The sequence below is a fragment of the Stegastes partitus genome, unplaced genomic scaffold, assembly GCF_000690725.1.
Source record: "Stegastes partitus isolate 25-593 unplaced genomic scaffold, Stegastes_partitus-1.0.2 Scaffold377, whole genome shotgun sequence".
NCBI classification, from domain to species: Eukaryota; Metazoa; Chordata; class Actinopteri; family Pomacentridae; genus Stegastes; species Stegastes partitus.
The window spans coordinates 417,411-432,873 of record NW_007578108.1 but is presented as its reverse complement, the minus strand read 5'-3'; the positions used below and the strand labels follow the sequence as shown (position 1 = coordinate 432,873).

Sequence of the window (15,463 nt, the reverse complement as noted above, 5' to 3'; positions counted from 1 at the left end):
AGACAAAACACTCAAACCAGATTCCAAAAAACAAATGAGGGAAGTAAACACAGGAGAATGTAGCCCCCACCACCACCACAGCTAAAAAACTCTTCGAGTGAAGGAAATAGGCTTTGAACCGTCTTCTCCCTGTACCAGTTTTATGAATGAGTTCAGACTAAAGGCATGTCCTTTATATAAACTCAATGAAAACAGGGTTAGCACTTTCCCCTTCTGTCATATATTGATCCGATGAATAACTGGGTCTGGAAATAAAATGCCTTTGAATACAAAGTTGACTCTCATGCCAGCACAGCAGAAGGCCTGTGAGAAAGGCACACATTTAAACAATAGATCCCAGATAAGATTACTGAAGCTTGATACAGGGCGTCATCACAGGAGACAAATGACGATCTTGATAATATGGTCCTCTGTGGTAAAGTAAACGGCACCTGGCTTCACTCTTTTATTACTACATACTATTAACACACAGGAATGTATAGCGTACATGTAGGCAGCCTCTGGTCTGCCAGTACACTGGAGCGGCCACACAACTTGAGAGAATGAGCACTGTTTGGTCAGCCTGCTCGACTACTCTAGCTATCGGCCTTCCTTGCTTTAATGAAGCCTGGCTTTACTACCACCAGACTTCTCCAATAAACTGCCTAATAAATAGCACAACAATGCAGTCTCTGCAGTGAGAGCAGCAGTGCTCATGTTGTCTGCGATCAATTCTGTTTTAAGGCAGCAGCGGCAGCAACTGATGGCCCATTTGCCCTGGCTGACACACTCCCTGTGGAGCCTGGTAGACTGCTTATGCATCTTCACGGGGTCTTTCTCCACCTCTTCTATATTTAGTCTGCTTAAACTGACTTAACAAAACATGTCAACCTCTCAAATAGGAAGTGCCAAAAGAACACAAACACACAAGTCATGCCTATAAGTGTCTCATCTGCCCAGTTAATCAGGTTCTCAAATATTGCCGCGGACGAACTGCAACCCAGAGGCACCGGGGACAGTGTGGTGAAATTATCTGGACCTTCATGTCTTGGGATAGCGGTAATTTAAATGAAAAAAAAAAAAAGACAGACTTTTCACCCAGACACCACTTTAGCTGTGCTGGCACCAGTTAGTCAAGAGCATAACAGAGCAGAGGTCTGTGTGTGTACTTATGAGTTCAGCTCTGACATCATACTGCTGCAAACAAGAGGAATGTGGCCCCAGCACCAGTGCTTGCTGTAGTGTTAACAGTGGTTTTAGCAGCAGCAGTTGTAGTCTTTGTGGGAGAAATAGTAGCTGTAGTAGCAGCAAGAGATGGCTTAGCAGTTGAGGCACCAGTGCTAGCAGCTTTCACAGTAGCACTGGTCAAAGAAGCAAGGCGTTCACAAGTAGTTGTTGGACATTTCAAAATAATATCCAAGTCTACGTCAAGTCTTTCACCATTCTCTGGCCCATGAAAAACAACCTACTGTAGTCTCAACATAGTGGAAAGTGGAGGCCTTTTATCAGGAGAAACTTCATTGTTTCTGTGTAGTATAACACTTGACCTCCTTACCACTGAATCTCAGTGCAACATAAGACAAAAAAAAGTGTCCTTCCTGAATGCGAAGACACAACTAGACAGACAGCTTGTGGTGGGTAAGCCATTATCCATATGATGATTATTTAAAGGACCTGCACTGATATTGTATCCTATTAGATGAGGCGTCTCATCTTTTTTCCTTGTTGACCAATTCAAACAAGGGGGTTAACTGGTTTTTTCACTGCCAATATAATTACAGATACAGAAAATTAGCAGTCAAGGAGACCAATAACCAATATCTGTAACTGATTTACATTGGAAGTAAAAATTCCAATATTAAAGTGAAAATTTACCAAAAGTCTAGATCCAACACAAACCTTGTTAAGATGCCTATGTTTTTGTTTTACATATGTTTAATTAAAAGAGAACTTTTCAACATTTATCCTTTAGTATTGATAAGCTATTACTCATGATCACTGAGACCAATCAGATCGTGCAGTGGGTGGGACACTGCTCAAGAAAACGAAGTGGTGATCACAGATAGAGAGATTCGGCTGCATCAGTTTAACACATTTTTAAAGCAATTTATTTCATTAGAAATTAGTAAGAAAAAAAATGGAACAAATATTCCCAAAAATTCTGAATATTGGATCCGATAATTGGGCAAACTGATAATCAGTTGACCCCTAATGCAAACAGAGGAGAGGTCTCGAGATTTGATTGTGGACTGTTTATTTCCCTCACGCAAGAGAAATGATAAACAGTGTGAGTTCTTCTCCTCCACCTGACACCCCCTCCATCCATCCATCCATCCATCCAGCACGTCCTCCTCAAACATATTCCACCTCCTGATTTCTTTCCCAGCATGCCCACACTCTGTCACTCCAACAACCGACAAAGCAGGCCAGGCGCATGTGTGTCTGTCAGACATATTTGCATCTCTGTAATTTGCCTGTTTGCGTGCCTGCATCTGTCTGTGCTGCGAACGTGTTTGATGATAATGACCGCATGTGTGTACAGACATGCATGCAGTCCAGGCCAGTCCTGCGACAGTTCCATGTCACAAGACTGAAAACATAAACATGCTGAGTCTGCAGCAAGGCGCCAGTCACCAGGGAAACAATTCAGCCAGACACACACACACTCACACTCAGTCAGCCAAAACACATCGTCTGAAAAGCAACAGCAAAACAAGCCATCTAAAACGCTGCAGTCGTAAACACAAAATTAAAGGCCGCATTCACACTCATCGTACTCGGAGCGGTTTAATTAAACTCTGGAGCATTTAGTCCTTTGACTCGGTTTGTTTAGGTAGGGTAGAACAATTGAACTAAACTGCAACGAGACACCTGAATATGTGAGCTACTACCTCTTCTTCTGAGAGAAAACCGTATTACTATACATAACCACCTGAAAATGCATATGGTAAACAGACATCTGACAGACAGCAGTTGTTTAGCGTCAGAAAACCTTACACAACAAAGACATGGGCTGAGAAAATTGCAGCCACAACTGATACCTCTGTTTAGCTCTTTCTTCATGTGTCCTTAATTTGGATAAACACCTGAGATGTATTAAAGCAAAGATGTGCAGTCAGTCATGCATAACATCCCCAAGGCTTTCCTCCTTCCTCACAGTCAAAACACAACAGTTAAAGCAGTTAAAGTGACAGCAGGTAGGGGTGGGCAATCTTGCCAAAAGATCATGTGACCATCTTTTGGGGCAGAATCACGACAATCTTCCCCACTCATGAACTCATGTGATCACTGATAAGTTGTGCATATGGTTGCCTGGATGCAAACAGTATCCTTTCAACTGTGTGTCCTGTTTTTGCTCTGATTCTGTCCTAAAGCGCTGAACTGAAAGTGGTGGTTCGTATCTCAGCCACTTTGATGCTTCTTTCAGGATGCTGATCTGCTCCCCACTATTGCTTGCCCACCATTCTGTCTTCTGTTTACATATCAAGTTACATCTCAAATTAAATAATAGTAATTATTCATTATTCAAAGGTGCTACATGTATGTATGTTATTTTGAAGGTTCAGTCACTGCTATGGCTCATCTCATCAGGCATTTCTCTACCTGCAGGACGGTCGCTGTTGAGGTGGTTCTTGATGTCAATCAGCTGCTTTTCCAATCTGTCTTTTCTTCCCAGTGTCTTGGACTACAGCTGGTGACAGTAGGTTTTCTTCTGCTCTCTAAAAGATCTACTGCAAATTGGAGGGCCACTGCAGCAGGTGGAGAACTGGTTCATGTGCGGCTACACCAAGCTCACCCCGGCTACAGAGCAGCCATAAAGTTCACCTGTGATGAGATAGCTGACTACTGTCACCAGCTGCAATCCAAGATGGTGGAGTCAATCCATGTGATGAGAGACTCACTGGAGAAGCAGCTGAATGACATTAAGGATGGCCAGAACAGCTACCTGTCAAGCTTGCAAGTAGGGAAACACAAGACAGGACGGGGCGGACTAGCTAGTAAGCAGCTACTGAACTTTGAAAATAATCTGTACGATTCCTCTGAAAAGCACATCACATGCCAAATTAACATCATCCATGCATAAGATCATCAGATCTCACCCCGATCGTAACAACTGCAGATTCATGCATTAAACTCCCAAATTCACATCTACACAAATCAGGCCAAAGTTTGATCTCTTTGCAGTTCAAATCCCTGATGACTCATCATGTGTGATGTTCAGCTTACCTTTCTGGCAATAATTGGAATTCCAGCAGCGGTAGTTGTAGTCGTTGTTGAACATGGTCTTTCTGCACTGAGGGTTGTTCTCCATGATGCCTGGACAAACATCACTGCACTCCTTGGACTGTTTGTTCCCAGCGATGTAATTGTTGAACTCTGCGTCCATGATAAGGGACCAGTCTATGGAGTCCAGGTAGCAGAGCTCGGGGTTCTTCTCAATACGAATGGAACCACGGGTGATGTTCCTCAGGTTGTACAGGCCGATGTCCTTCAGACTGGTCATCTCAAAGATCACCAGGGCGTAGTTGTAGAAGAGGTTACGACCGCGGATGACGGTGAGGTTGGGAAAGAGCGTGCTCAGACTGTCTAGCCCAGACACCCGGAATAGCAGCAGGTAGTCAGTGATCATTGTCAACTTGGGGAAGCTGAGGGAGCGGAAGACTTCCTGGTTGATGTTGTTGTTGTTTTTATCACCAATGAGGAGGATCTGCAAGTAGCCCTCCACCACTGTGCAGTTCTCCAGACGCCTGAATTCACTGATGTCGTTGCCAATGTCTATGCTGGGACCACAAACTGCAGGGAGGGAAACAAAAAGAGAGTGAGAGGTCATCATCCATTACAGTCAAAAGTCACAGAAATATTCAGTAATACGCACTTCACTTTAGTCACTTTATCCACAGGAATTCCTTTGCTGTATCCTTTTATGTGATCAGGACAAATGACTATTTCATCATCACAATATGAGTTCTTGACTAAATCAAACAGTCCTGAATATTCTTTAGAAGCGAAGCAACAAAACAATTCTTACAAATGATGTGGATGTTACATAATTTATTGACCCATTCTTTGCAAAATGTTACAAAACACAAAACAATGTACTCCATTCCCGAAATACTTATAAAGAGATGTTTATCCAATACATTTTTTTTAAATATTGACAGTACACTTGAGCAGCGTTTTTGTTGACAGAATCTGTTTGCCTTGCAGTTCTTATTTTCAATGGGAAGTTAGGATGGTGTGACAAAGTAAATACTTGACTCAGATTCGTTTCAATCTCAGGTTAACAGCACAATAAAGTTTTCATTGCTCTGTCTATTCACCTTAGTTTTTTTTCTAACTGTTTGCTTTTGTCAAGCTTTTATGACACAACATCAGAGAGCTAGACACTATTCTATTATCAAAGACATCATCCACAAAAGTTCAGTTGGTCAAATACAGTGTATGTGATAAAAGAACTTGTCAAACAAACACTTAATTATTGATGAAGGACTTTAACAAGTACTATGGCAACATCATGTTTATAGAATGACTCTACAGCCACAGGTGGTGTTGCCATGCTCCCTGCTAAACACTCATATCACTTTGGGCTTTGTGGTATTAGCAGATGTCAGCATACAAAGGGCTCTAAGAATTATATTTTGAACATGGCAACTAAGCTCAAAGTACAGCTGAAACTGTTTTTAGTTTTGCAAGTATTTAGTCATAAACCAAATTATTAGACAAATAGAATTTGGACATGTTGGTGAGGTTTAATTAAAAGTTCAAACATCCCCAATTATTACAATTAATCTATCAATCTGTGTACTAAATTTCATGACAACCCATCCAACAGTTGTCAAGATATGACTGACAATATTTAAATCCCTTGGTCTTTGGTAATCGCAGCTTTGTTTACTGAAGCACAACAGACTTTTTTTTGTTTATCAAATGGTCCGATCAGGAAAATATCGACATCTATCAAATAGGTAACACAGACTGCCTTTACTGTTACTGCTGCTTACTGTTGTGTATAATCACCCTCAAAATACCAGTGAGAAAGCAAAAACCCTGCATCCAGGCCCTTGGATCTTTAACAGGTCAGAGTTTTGACATCAGACTCGACCACAGCGATGTACTGATCAACAGACATAACAGCACTGCCATCAGTGGAGCCACGCTGACCGACACTCATAACTACCATCACAACATACCACCTCACAGTTGTATTCCTCCACCAACCACTTAAGTTGCTGTTTATATCCTTGCCTGTCCAGACTCAATCTATACAGAGAGATCACTTAAAAGTGTGTAGGTTTATTGAGAGAAACCAAAAACAGAATCCTATCCCTTGTATATTATGTTCACATGTATTCCGATAGAACACAAAGTTGTAGCCACAACAGTTGACAACACTTCAAATACAGATATTGCTGCAACAAAGCAAAAAAATTCTAAAACATGGAAACTTCACACGCACCTTCAATTCATCGGCACAAAAGATCTATACAAAGAGCACATCTTCACGGTGTCATTAGTGTCATCACTTCAGTATCTGACCAAATGTGAAATATGGCTATAAACATATATGTGTTTTTTTTTAAGTTAAGGCCAAAGTGACTTTTGACCTTTGACCACCAAAACTATTTCATCCTCCAGTCTGAGTAAACAACTGTACCACATTTTAAGAAATTTCCCTCCAAGTGTCTTTTTCATTATGTTTACGAGAATGGGACGGACAGATGGACAACCCAAGAACATAATGCCTCCAGCCCCGGCCATCGCTGGCATTACGCGACACATACAGGCATAAAAACAGTTGTAGTTGTAACTATAATGTAGCCCCCCCCACCTGAACTAGTCTTTAGTCATACCATGACCTAGTGTACTGAAGAATTTGCCTAGGGCAGAAGTGAAATGTCTGAGCCTCCGATCAAAGAACAGACAACAAAGGACATTTGTCTTCCCTTTGAAGTGAACAAATTGCAAAAACATGTATTTACAGACTTTCATGTTCACTGTAAAATAGATTTGTTCACATTTGTCTTCTTTCTAACCTGTTGGCAAGTGCGTTCTTTACGGAGACAGAGTCACAACACTGTTTTATTTAGACAAAGAAATATTGTAAACCAAACAACTACAAAGTGAAGTATTAAAAAAAAGGCACTGAGCTGGATTCTGTGTAGCATCTGACTAATCTGACCCCTCATCAGGAAAAGTTTGGTAAGGCATGATGGTGATGATCGGTGATGATAGGTGGAGTGTTTGCCTTTCCAACTTTTACTCCCACCTGGGTGATGTGCTCTAAACAATACTTAGCTGAAGCCCCAGCATCACCCACAGAAACTTGGAGGCCATTATCGCACATCACTGTGAGGAGGATTTATACTTCAAAAGCTGGAGGGCAGTGAGTCATGGAAAACTCACACCAACCAGCTAACAGGTTGTCACACAACGACTTTAATGCTGGTCTATAAAGTTTTACTGTATGAATGTGGCACAGAGAGGGAAGGATGATACATTCCCAGCAAAGAAATATGTTGATTTTCTAATTATGACATTTTATAATTGAAGAATATAGCTGGTGTTGTGGTTTGAGAGTGTAAATAAATGTTTGTTTGTTTTTTAAATCAAGGAATTTCTCTAAAAGCAAAATCTTTAGCTGTACACAAAGCACTGTTTCTTTTTCATTCTCTCTCCCAGGTTCTTACAAATTACAATAAGTATGTTTTAGTATCGCAACAAGTAGAAAGACTAACTGTGCTCTACAAACTGATGTTGACCGTAAATACATAAAGGCAGTAAATGTCACATTACAAAATGTGATGAGATCAGTTATGGACAGTACAGCTGTTACAAAAATGTTGAAATACTCAAAACATCTGTGGTGTTCAGAAACCACAGTCATGAAGTATTTTGGACCAGAACTTCCAAACATGCATTGAAATGTAAAATAGTTGTTGCTTTTAACAATTTGTTGATGAAGTTGTGTATTTTTTTCACTGATACGTGACAAATTTCTTTGAGTCGTGTAACTTTTTGGCTCCAAAGAGGTTAAAATCATTGTGCAACTCCAGTATAAAACAAACTGCAGGCAAGTGATAAAACAAACACGAGTAGGAGAGTGGTGAATCTCTACGACACGACTAAACCACTTGTTGATAATATGGGTCATATTCCTGCTAACTTTCAGAAACTTTGCGAGTTTCCATTCGGAAATTGAAGAATGTTTTTGCCATTTTTGGTAAAACACTGTACTTGTGTCAGTGACCAGGTCTGCTAACATGACACCAGAAACACACAGCTGTGCAGTGGCAGCAAAGTTCAAAAAAGAGTAACTTTCCGTTGTCTATGTTCCACCAACACAAAGGTAGAAGTCACACTAGCATCTCCTGGATATAGAACATGAAACAACATTTGAAGGTGAAAGGGTCTGCTGACTTCTGTGAACTTCAATTCATTAAAAACCTATAAATAACTTGCACCCAAATATTAAATAAGATGATATATTTAAAGCACAAGTTAATCAGAATTTGATTTGTGAAGTGTTAACCTGATAAGGAAATAAAATCTAATCTTCATTCCATTCCATTTGGTGCTCTAACTGGGGATATTTCGGTTCTCACATACAAAGAAAATGAGGGTTATGAGCAGCAGCATTTTCAACCAAAAATGCTGAGAGTTTAAGTCGTCTCTAGACAGGCCATGAGAGCCTTTGGTGTGATTTAAGGCAGGATGTGTGCTGGTATGGTGGTTATGTCCTTCTCTGTAATCTACTTGTCAGCGCACACTGTCAGCAGCCCTCAGCGAGCTGCATACCTGTTAATACACTCCCAACACCCAGGCCTGTAAAAAGACACACTGCCTAGTGACGTTACATCACCGCGGCCTCGATGCTTCACCCTTTGTGGCCTCACTGCAGTGCCTGCATGGCCATCTTTCATGGGAACTGCTCCTGACCATGCTCGTGAAAACACTAAACAAAAGTTTCTGGTCAAAATGTACATCTTGTGCAGCAGTTAAGTGAAAACACCAATAGCAGGTGTAGCAGCTTAATAACTCCCCCTCCCTCTCCTTCCACACTGACACATTTTAAACAGCTGAGTACACAAGCCTATCTCTGCAGCTTTGATGAGCCTCCAGATCACATATTTACTTTTGATAACCTTTTCCTAGCTGGCTGCAGCAGCCAGACTGTCCACAGACAATCAGAGGAAATCCACTTGAAGCTCCATAAGACAAGAAATAGGAAGCAATATGCCCTCTAAGCTGGTGCTTCATCCACTGCCACTAGACTGCAGTGTGTCTGTTTACTCCTCATTTCCATCCTGTTAGTGACAGACTGCCCGAGGGGGCAAACGTATTCATAAATACTTTTCCACATGAGAGGCGAGGTGAGAAGAAATGTGCTGGGAAGCTTTAGTAAAACATCATTCTTGACAGATAAAACTTGTTTGGTTGATCTGAAAAGCTGTGTCTGCAGCAGCAGCAGCAAGGCTGAACCTGGTTAACCCAAACCTGCCAGCTGCCAGCTGATACAGTAAACCAGCAGGAATGCTCAGCGTTTAGCCACACAAGGAACCTTTACACAGCTCCACACCGGAGTGAGAATAAATGTAGGATTTCGATGGAGAACCTCTCTGCTGCTCCCAGGTTTGTCCTGTGACCACTGGGGCTAACAGTAAACCCCATAACACACAGTTCACAAGCTCCTCACTCTTTCCAATCAACAGAACTTAGTCTGTTTTGCTTGTGAATGTACTTTGGCTTGTTCTATTTTAAAACCCAGACCCTGGTTCAACCCCCTAACCCACCCCTCCCCAACATGTCATGATGAATGGGATGAATCAGGAAGCCTAGTTTACAGTTTAGCTGGAAACATGGAAACATTTCAGATGGCAACACATAAAAAGAATTCTGAATAAATATAGAAGCTATAAATTCATCAATTTTGAAGGTTTACAAGCTGACAGAAGCTGTAAGGGTCAATGTGCTGCCAGAGCAAGTCACCAGAAAGTTCTTCTCTATGCACCAAGCAATCTATGTGGTGCTACTTGCTGCTCCTCAAAGTTCTGCCAAAAACTCAAAAAGGAGGATAGTTTATTTCAAAGGTGAAAGATTGGACTCCAATCTTTCGCCATTGTGGTTTAAATTCTGTCCCTGACGGGGATATTGCTGTGCCTAATTATGGCAGCTGCAGTAGTCTGGTATTTATGAAGATATTTCCAAGGTCAAGGTATCTCCAAGTTTGTTTAGCAAAGGAGAATAAATGACTGCAAGAAAAAAAAAAGCATAGTGACGCTTTTGGACAGAGTTCACTGCTTTGGTTTCAAAATGAAAAGCTGTTGTAAATAAAAACTACAGTCAAAAAGATGCCTAAAAAGTGACACTCACAGTTGTGTTTATTTAACTCACTTTCAGTCAATGTCAGTTTTCCAACTGAAAACCTTGGAGTTGTAACATGTACAAGGACAAATGTGTCCGTGCGCTTGTTTATTAGGTGTTGTATTTTTTATTTATTTATTTTTTTGATCTACAATAGCATTTAAAAAGCTGCATTCGTCAAGGGTCTTGGTTAAAAAAATGGTTTGTATACTTTGCAGCACTTTTTTCCTCACTTTGACACAGGAAAAAAATCTATCACAATATTTGGATGTAGAAAAAGAGAAGCCCAAGTAAACTCAATTACATTTTCATTTCTAAAATCCTATTTCTGTTTGGGGTTTTCTATCAAGATTACAGATACCTTCCACTTTTTGTTGATTGTGATTCACCACATCGTGACTCACAGTTGACAATGCGCTCTGTATATATAGCTTGACTGACTTTCTCCATTGGCTGAGTCACGGTAATGTATTTAACGGCACACTTTAACTGAGTCATGTTTGTGGTGTGTTTGAAAATGCAATTACAATATTACAACTACATTTTCTAGAAGCTATATCACAGTGTTCACCAAAACCAAGTCACATTTCCCTGCTGCTTATAGACTTCAGATTTAATGCTCTTTGTTATACATTTTATATTCAGTACTTTTGAGTTTAATATATGCTTTCTACTTCTATTTGTGGTTTATTCTCATGTTATGGTCCTTTGTTTCTGAACAATAGCTGTCTTTAAGAATTTATTTCAAGATTCATGAAGTTTAATCTTATCTTAAAACAACAACACAACATATTAAAATGCTTTTCCTGCTAAAGACTAATTGTATTTACTTTATACACACATAGAAATGTATTATGTCATACAAAATTTATACAGAGGGTTTATTATAATTTCAAATCAGTAATCTTTTAACTGTATAACTATACAGTGATGTGTTTTCTTCCCTTCTCATTAACAACACACTTGTCTTTCTGACACTTTTGCTACAAACGCATGAAATATAATGTGTGTAATGTCGAGAAAATACTGTCACCACTACTTCCATTGACTTGCACTATAAATACGCAAATATAATAAACCGTGGTAACCTTATTTCCCCACATTAGTCAGTAATGGAGCATGGACACAGTGTTTCCCAGTGTGTAGTAGTGCGGAGTAGCATGACTTACTCTCTGCGGTGGCGGGCCGGAGGCAGGACGACAGACCCAGCATCAGACCCCAAAACAAGGTCAAGCGGCTCCTTTCCATTCGAGACCTCATTCCTGGAGAAGTAAATCCCCCTCAAATCCTGTAAATAAATATGTTGGGGGGAGGAAACGTGGGTAAAACCTGGTCAGAATTATTGAAACGCCTTTTAATCTCCAGCCAGCACCTTTTAGCTGTTAGCCGGCTAATGGAGCTAATAGCTACTACAAACAGGCTAGCAGGATAGCTCTCTCACGTTTCCTAATGGGAGTCCAACCGTGCTCCTAAATCACCGATTTATTCCCCCGGCCAGAAAATTTGTATTCATAGTTCTCTTTATTCGTGCCAAACACCACACCGCATTGAAGTGTATAATGAAAGCATTGCGGCTAAACTAGCGGCGGGGATTCCTCTGTAATCCACATCTTCACACTCCATATCTGGAGGAAAAAACGTTCAACGTCCCGCTGCTGGAGGATCCTCAGGAGGCAGAAAACGGGTCAAACCTCCCTCAAAATGGGGATGGAGACAGACGGTGCAGGGCCCACGATAACATATTACACCGACACACTGCCCCGTTATGTGAACGACACGACGTTTGTTTCGAAATATCCAGGATAAAATCTGGTTTCAGACCGCAGCCTCCTTCTTCTCCTCCTCCTCCTCAGCCGCTCATCATGCACACACACACCGCGTTGTTGTGGTAGCTGTAATTCACCTTCATACCCACGGAAAACGGAAAACTTGACCTTTCTGCTCCAGGTTAGGTCAAGTCCTTTGGTTATCTAATGCCCTCCGTCGATAGATGGCTGAAGGGGCAGCGTAGTTAGACAGATTAATGCACAGGTACATACACAGTCTCCTTCGGTCAGTCTGCAGTCTGCCGTGTTCGCTGTAAACACGGCGCCGTGCGCACAGATCGTCTCTACTTCTACAGATGAATCACTCGGACCTCTACTCCGCCTCCCAGTCTGTGAAAGAGGGCGTCGCTCTTACTGCAGTTTAGCCTCCATATGAGAGCAGTTACCATAGTGACCGCTCTAGTACTCACCACAAGAAGCTCAGATTTACCTTTATATGTGAAGAACATGTTTAACCGAGCAAACTATACCTACACCAGGACCCCACATCATCACTTTGGGGTTACTATTTACACAGAACAGTTTCACTACGCCACCACTCCTTCTACATTCACAGCAGACACGCAGTGGGTATTGCAAGCTGAATCAGCATTAACTCATGTGCAAAAAACACGCATCAAATTGTGGAAATTATTCGTTTGCGCTCCTGTTCTTAAATGTGTAAATACTCATCATAACAGATAGCAAAATGTGGACGGAGTGAGACCTCTGTTCTCCCCGCACCTCTCTGGGCACCGCCGTAGCGGCTCCTTTTACGACGCGGTGTGAAAGAAAGCCGGGATCCTGATCCAGGATCAGGGTTGTTTTGCTGCTCGCAAACACACGGCAGAGGGCCACCTATACAAAGATCGTGTCTGTCTGCACCAGGGCAGGGTGTAGTAGTGAGATGGACAGGGCAGCCAGGACCCCGTCATGAGGAGGACCCTCAAAAGCCTGAAATTAAAAGATGGACTTCACCTATGGTTTTGAATTTAACATCAATGTCTTTTTATTCAGTTAATATTTGTGTCTAAATAAACTAAATGGCTGAGAATTATCTGTGTCCAAAAACCCCAATCTGTAAGAGCTTCATATGGTTAAGTCAACCTCTGCAGTAACAGCCATCCATCCATCATCTATACACCACTTAATCCTCACTAGGGTCACGGGGGGCTGGAGTCTATCCCAGCTGACTTCGGGTGAAGGCAGGGGACACCCTGGACAGGTCACCAGTCTATCACAGGGCTACACTTAGAGACAGACAACCAAGCACACTCACATTCACACCTACGGACAATTTAGAATCACCAATTAACCTCAACATGTTTTTGGACTGTGTGGGAGGAAGCCGGAGAACCCGGAGAGAACCCACGCTGCACGGGGAGAACATGCAAACAAAAAAGAGTCTGTTTTACAATAACTAATGATATTGAGACTGAACCTAGGAACATTATACATCTTAGTAGTGCAGAACAAATAATTGATTTCAAACTGAAATTGCAATTAGTAGCAGTGCAATTTGCAAATCACAAAGGCTGCAATTTAGGATATAAATTATGCAGCATGCCTGAACGAGGGTTTATTTTTTATTATTACTGCTTTATTTAACTTGTTTGCAGAATGTGCAACATTTAGACGTGGCTCTTGAGCCATGCATGACTGACCTGTTTTAATTACAGAGATTATTTATAAGAAGGTCCTATTATTTTCTTTTATTTTTAGATTATTGCTTTATTTATTCAGCTTTACACAGTCACAGCTTTTGTGCCAATTGTTCTATTTCCTATGCCATTTAAACTAATAAATAAATCTTTGAAGCTGTTTATATCTTTAAGTACCCATCCTTCCATCAGAATATGAGCAGTTAATCATTTTATACTGTCTTATATGGTAATTGATCCACCTAATGTTTTAAATTGATCACACAATGATTATTGAACTGAAGCTTTAAAAAATATATATATATCACAAATCAAAATTAGATGTTTTCCCAAGTTGTTCATCCTTCTGAGCTTACTGATAAAGTCAGAAGCATATCTGTCCCTGCATTCTCCCATGTTACTGAGGATGTAAGAGAAACAAGCTCATAAAGTGCTCACTAAAAATGTATCACGCTACCTTTATAATACATTTACACCTGAAAGAAGATTTGCATTTCAAGTCAAGCGTAAACACGGGTACCTAGCACAGTATTTAGCTGCTCCTGTGGTCTTTACTTGTCATTCATTATGAATTACAGTAATGCTTCCTCAGCTCAAATGCCCAAAAATGCATCTTTTTTTTTCTCCCACTTTCTCATTTAAATAATAAAGACCTTTAAAAAAAGCTGTAAAGGAAATGATGTGCCACAATAATATTTCTCCAGGACAATCTCCTTGTTAAAGAAACAGATTTCTGTTGACTAATACTTGCATTGCAGTTGTGATATGGGTAGTGTTGTATGTGGTATTAATTACAGATTGCTATCTGTTATTTTCTCAGCACAAGACAGATATAGTACTGTATAAGTGGAACTGGGGTTGACTGCAACTGCATTTGCACAGACCCCAGTGAATCTATGTAATCGACAGATCATCATTCATTTATGTTTAAATGTCACTTGCCATTGCCTGTATGTAAAATAATATGTGCCCATAGTTGTTTCTACATTATTATATTAAACTTGTCTATTTCTTTGTTTTTTAATGCACTGTAATATAATTTATATTTTAACATGACAATTAAACACTTTAAATTACATTGTTCTTACATCCCTTACCTTGTAATATATCATAAATATCAAATCACATCTGTTTACTCAAATAAAACTGGTTTAAAGATATGGACTGTGTGGATTTTAACACAGCAAACAGTGAACACTTTAACCCTAAAATACTTCACATGTACTTCACAAGACTGTAAATACAGTGTGTGGTGACGGTTTGTGCAGCTTGGCAGCAGCTCCTGCAACAGAACTGGCCTCTGAGTTTCTCTGAAAAGGCACCAAAATGCTGCCATCTTGAGGGGAGGAGAACTAACTGCAGACTTTGAAGAAACAGTACAGTAACATTAAAGGGTGAAGGGTGACATTTAGACTGTTCTGTTGAAGAAATCAATATAAATGTGTTCCTCTGAAGGACACGTGTCGCCGTCTGCATGTCCCAGTGGATGCAGATCCCTCTTACCCTTCTATTGTTAATGCTTTACCCAACCTCTAGGGCGTAACAGGGATTTTAGTCACTCATCTTGACCTTGCATGACACATTGATCTCTAAAAAAAAACTTTGAAGAAAAACAGTTTTCCTGTAGCTTTCTGACCTAAATGTATACAGATGTTG

The 15,463-nt window shown here is 40.6% G+C and overlaps 1 protein-coding gene across 1 annotated transcript in view; it reads right to left on the bottom strand.

The window, feature by feature from the left end:
• The window catches only part of LOC103359504 (insulin-like growth factor 1 receptor), a 48,810-nt gene extending 36,415 nt beyond the window's left edge, over window positions 1–12,395 (bottom strand). Inside the window, exons 1-2 of the mRNA XM_008284876.1 lie at window positions 11,511–12,395; window positions 4,207–4,773 (exon numbers count right to left, since the gene is read on the bottom strand). Coding sequence (XP_008283098.1) covers window positions 4,207–4,773; window positions 11,511–11,601 — 658 coding nt within the window. The 5' untranslated portion in view covers window positions 11,602–12,395. The remainder of the gene's footprint in view (window positions 1–4,206; window positions 4,774–11,510) is intronic.
• Window positions 12,396–15,463: the final 3,068 nt, after the last annotated feature.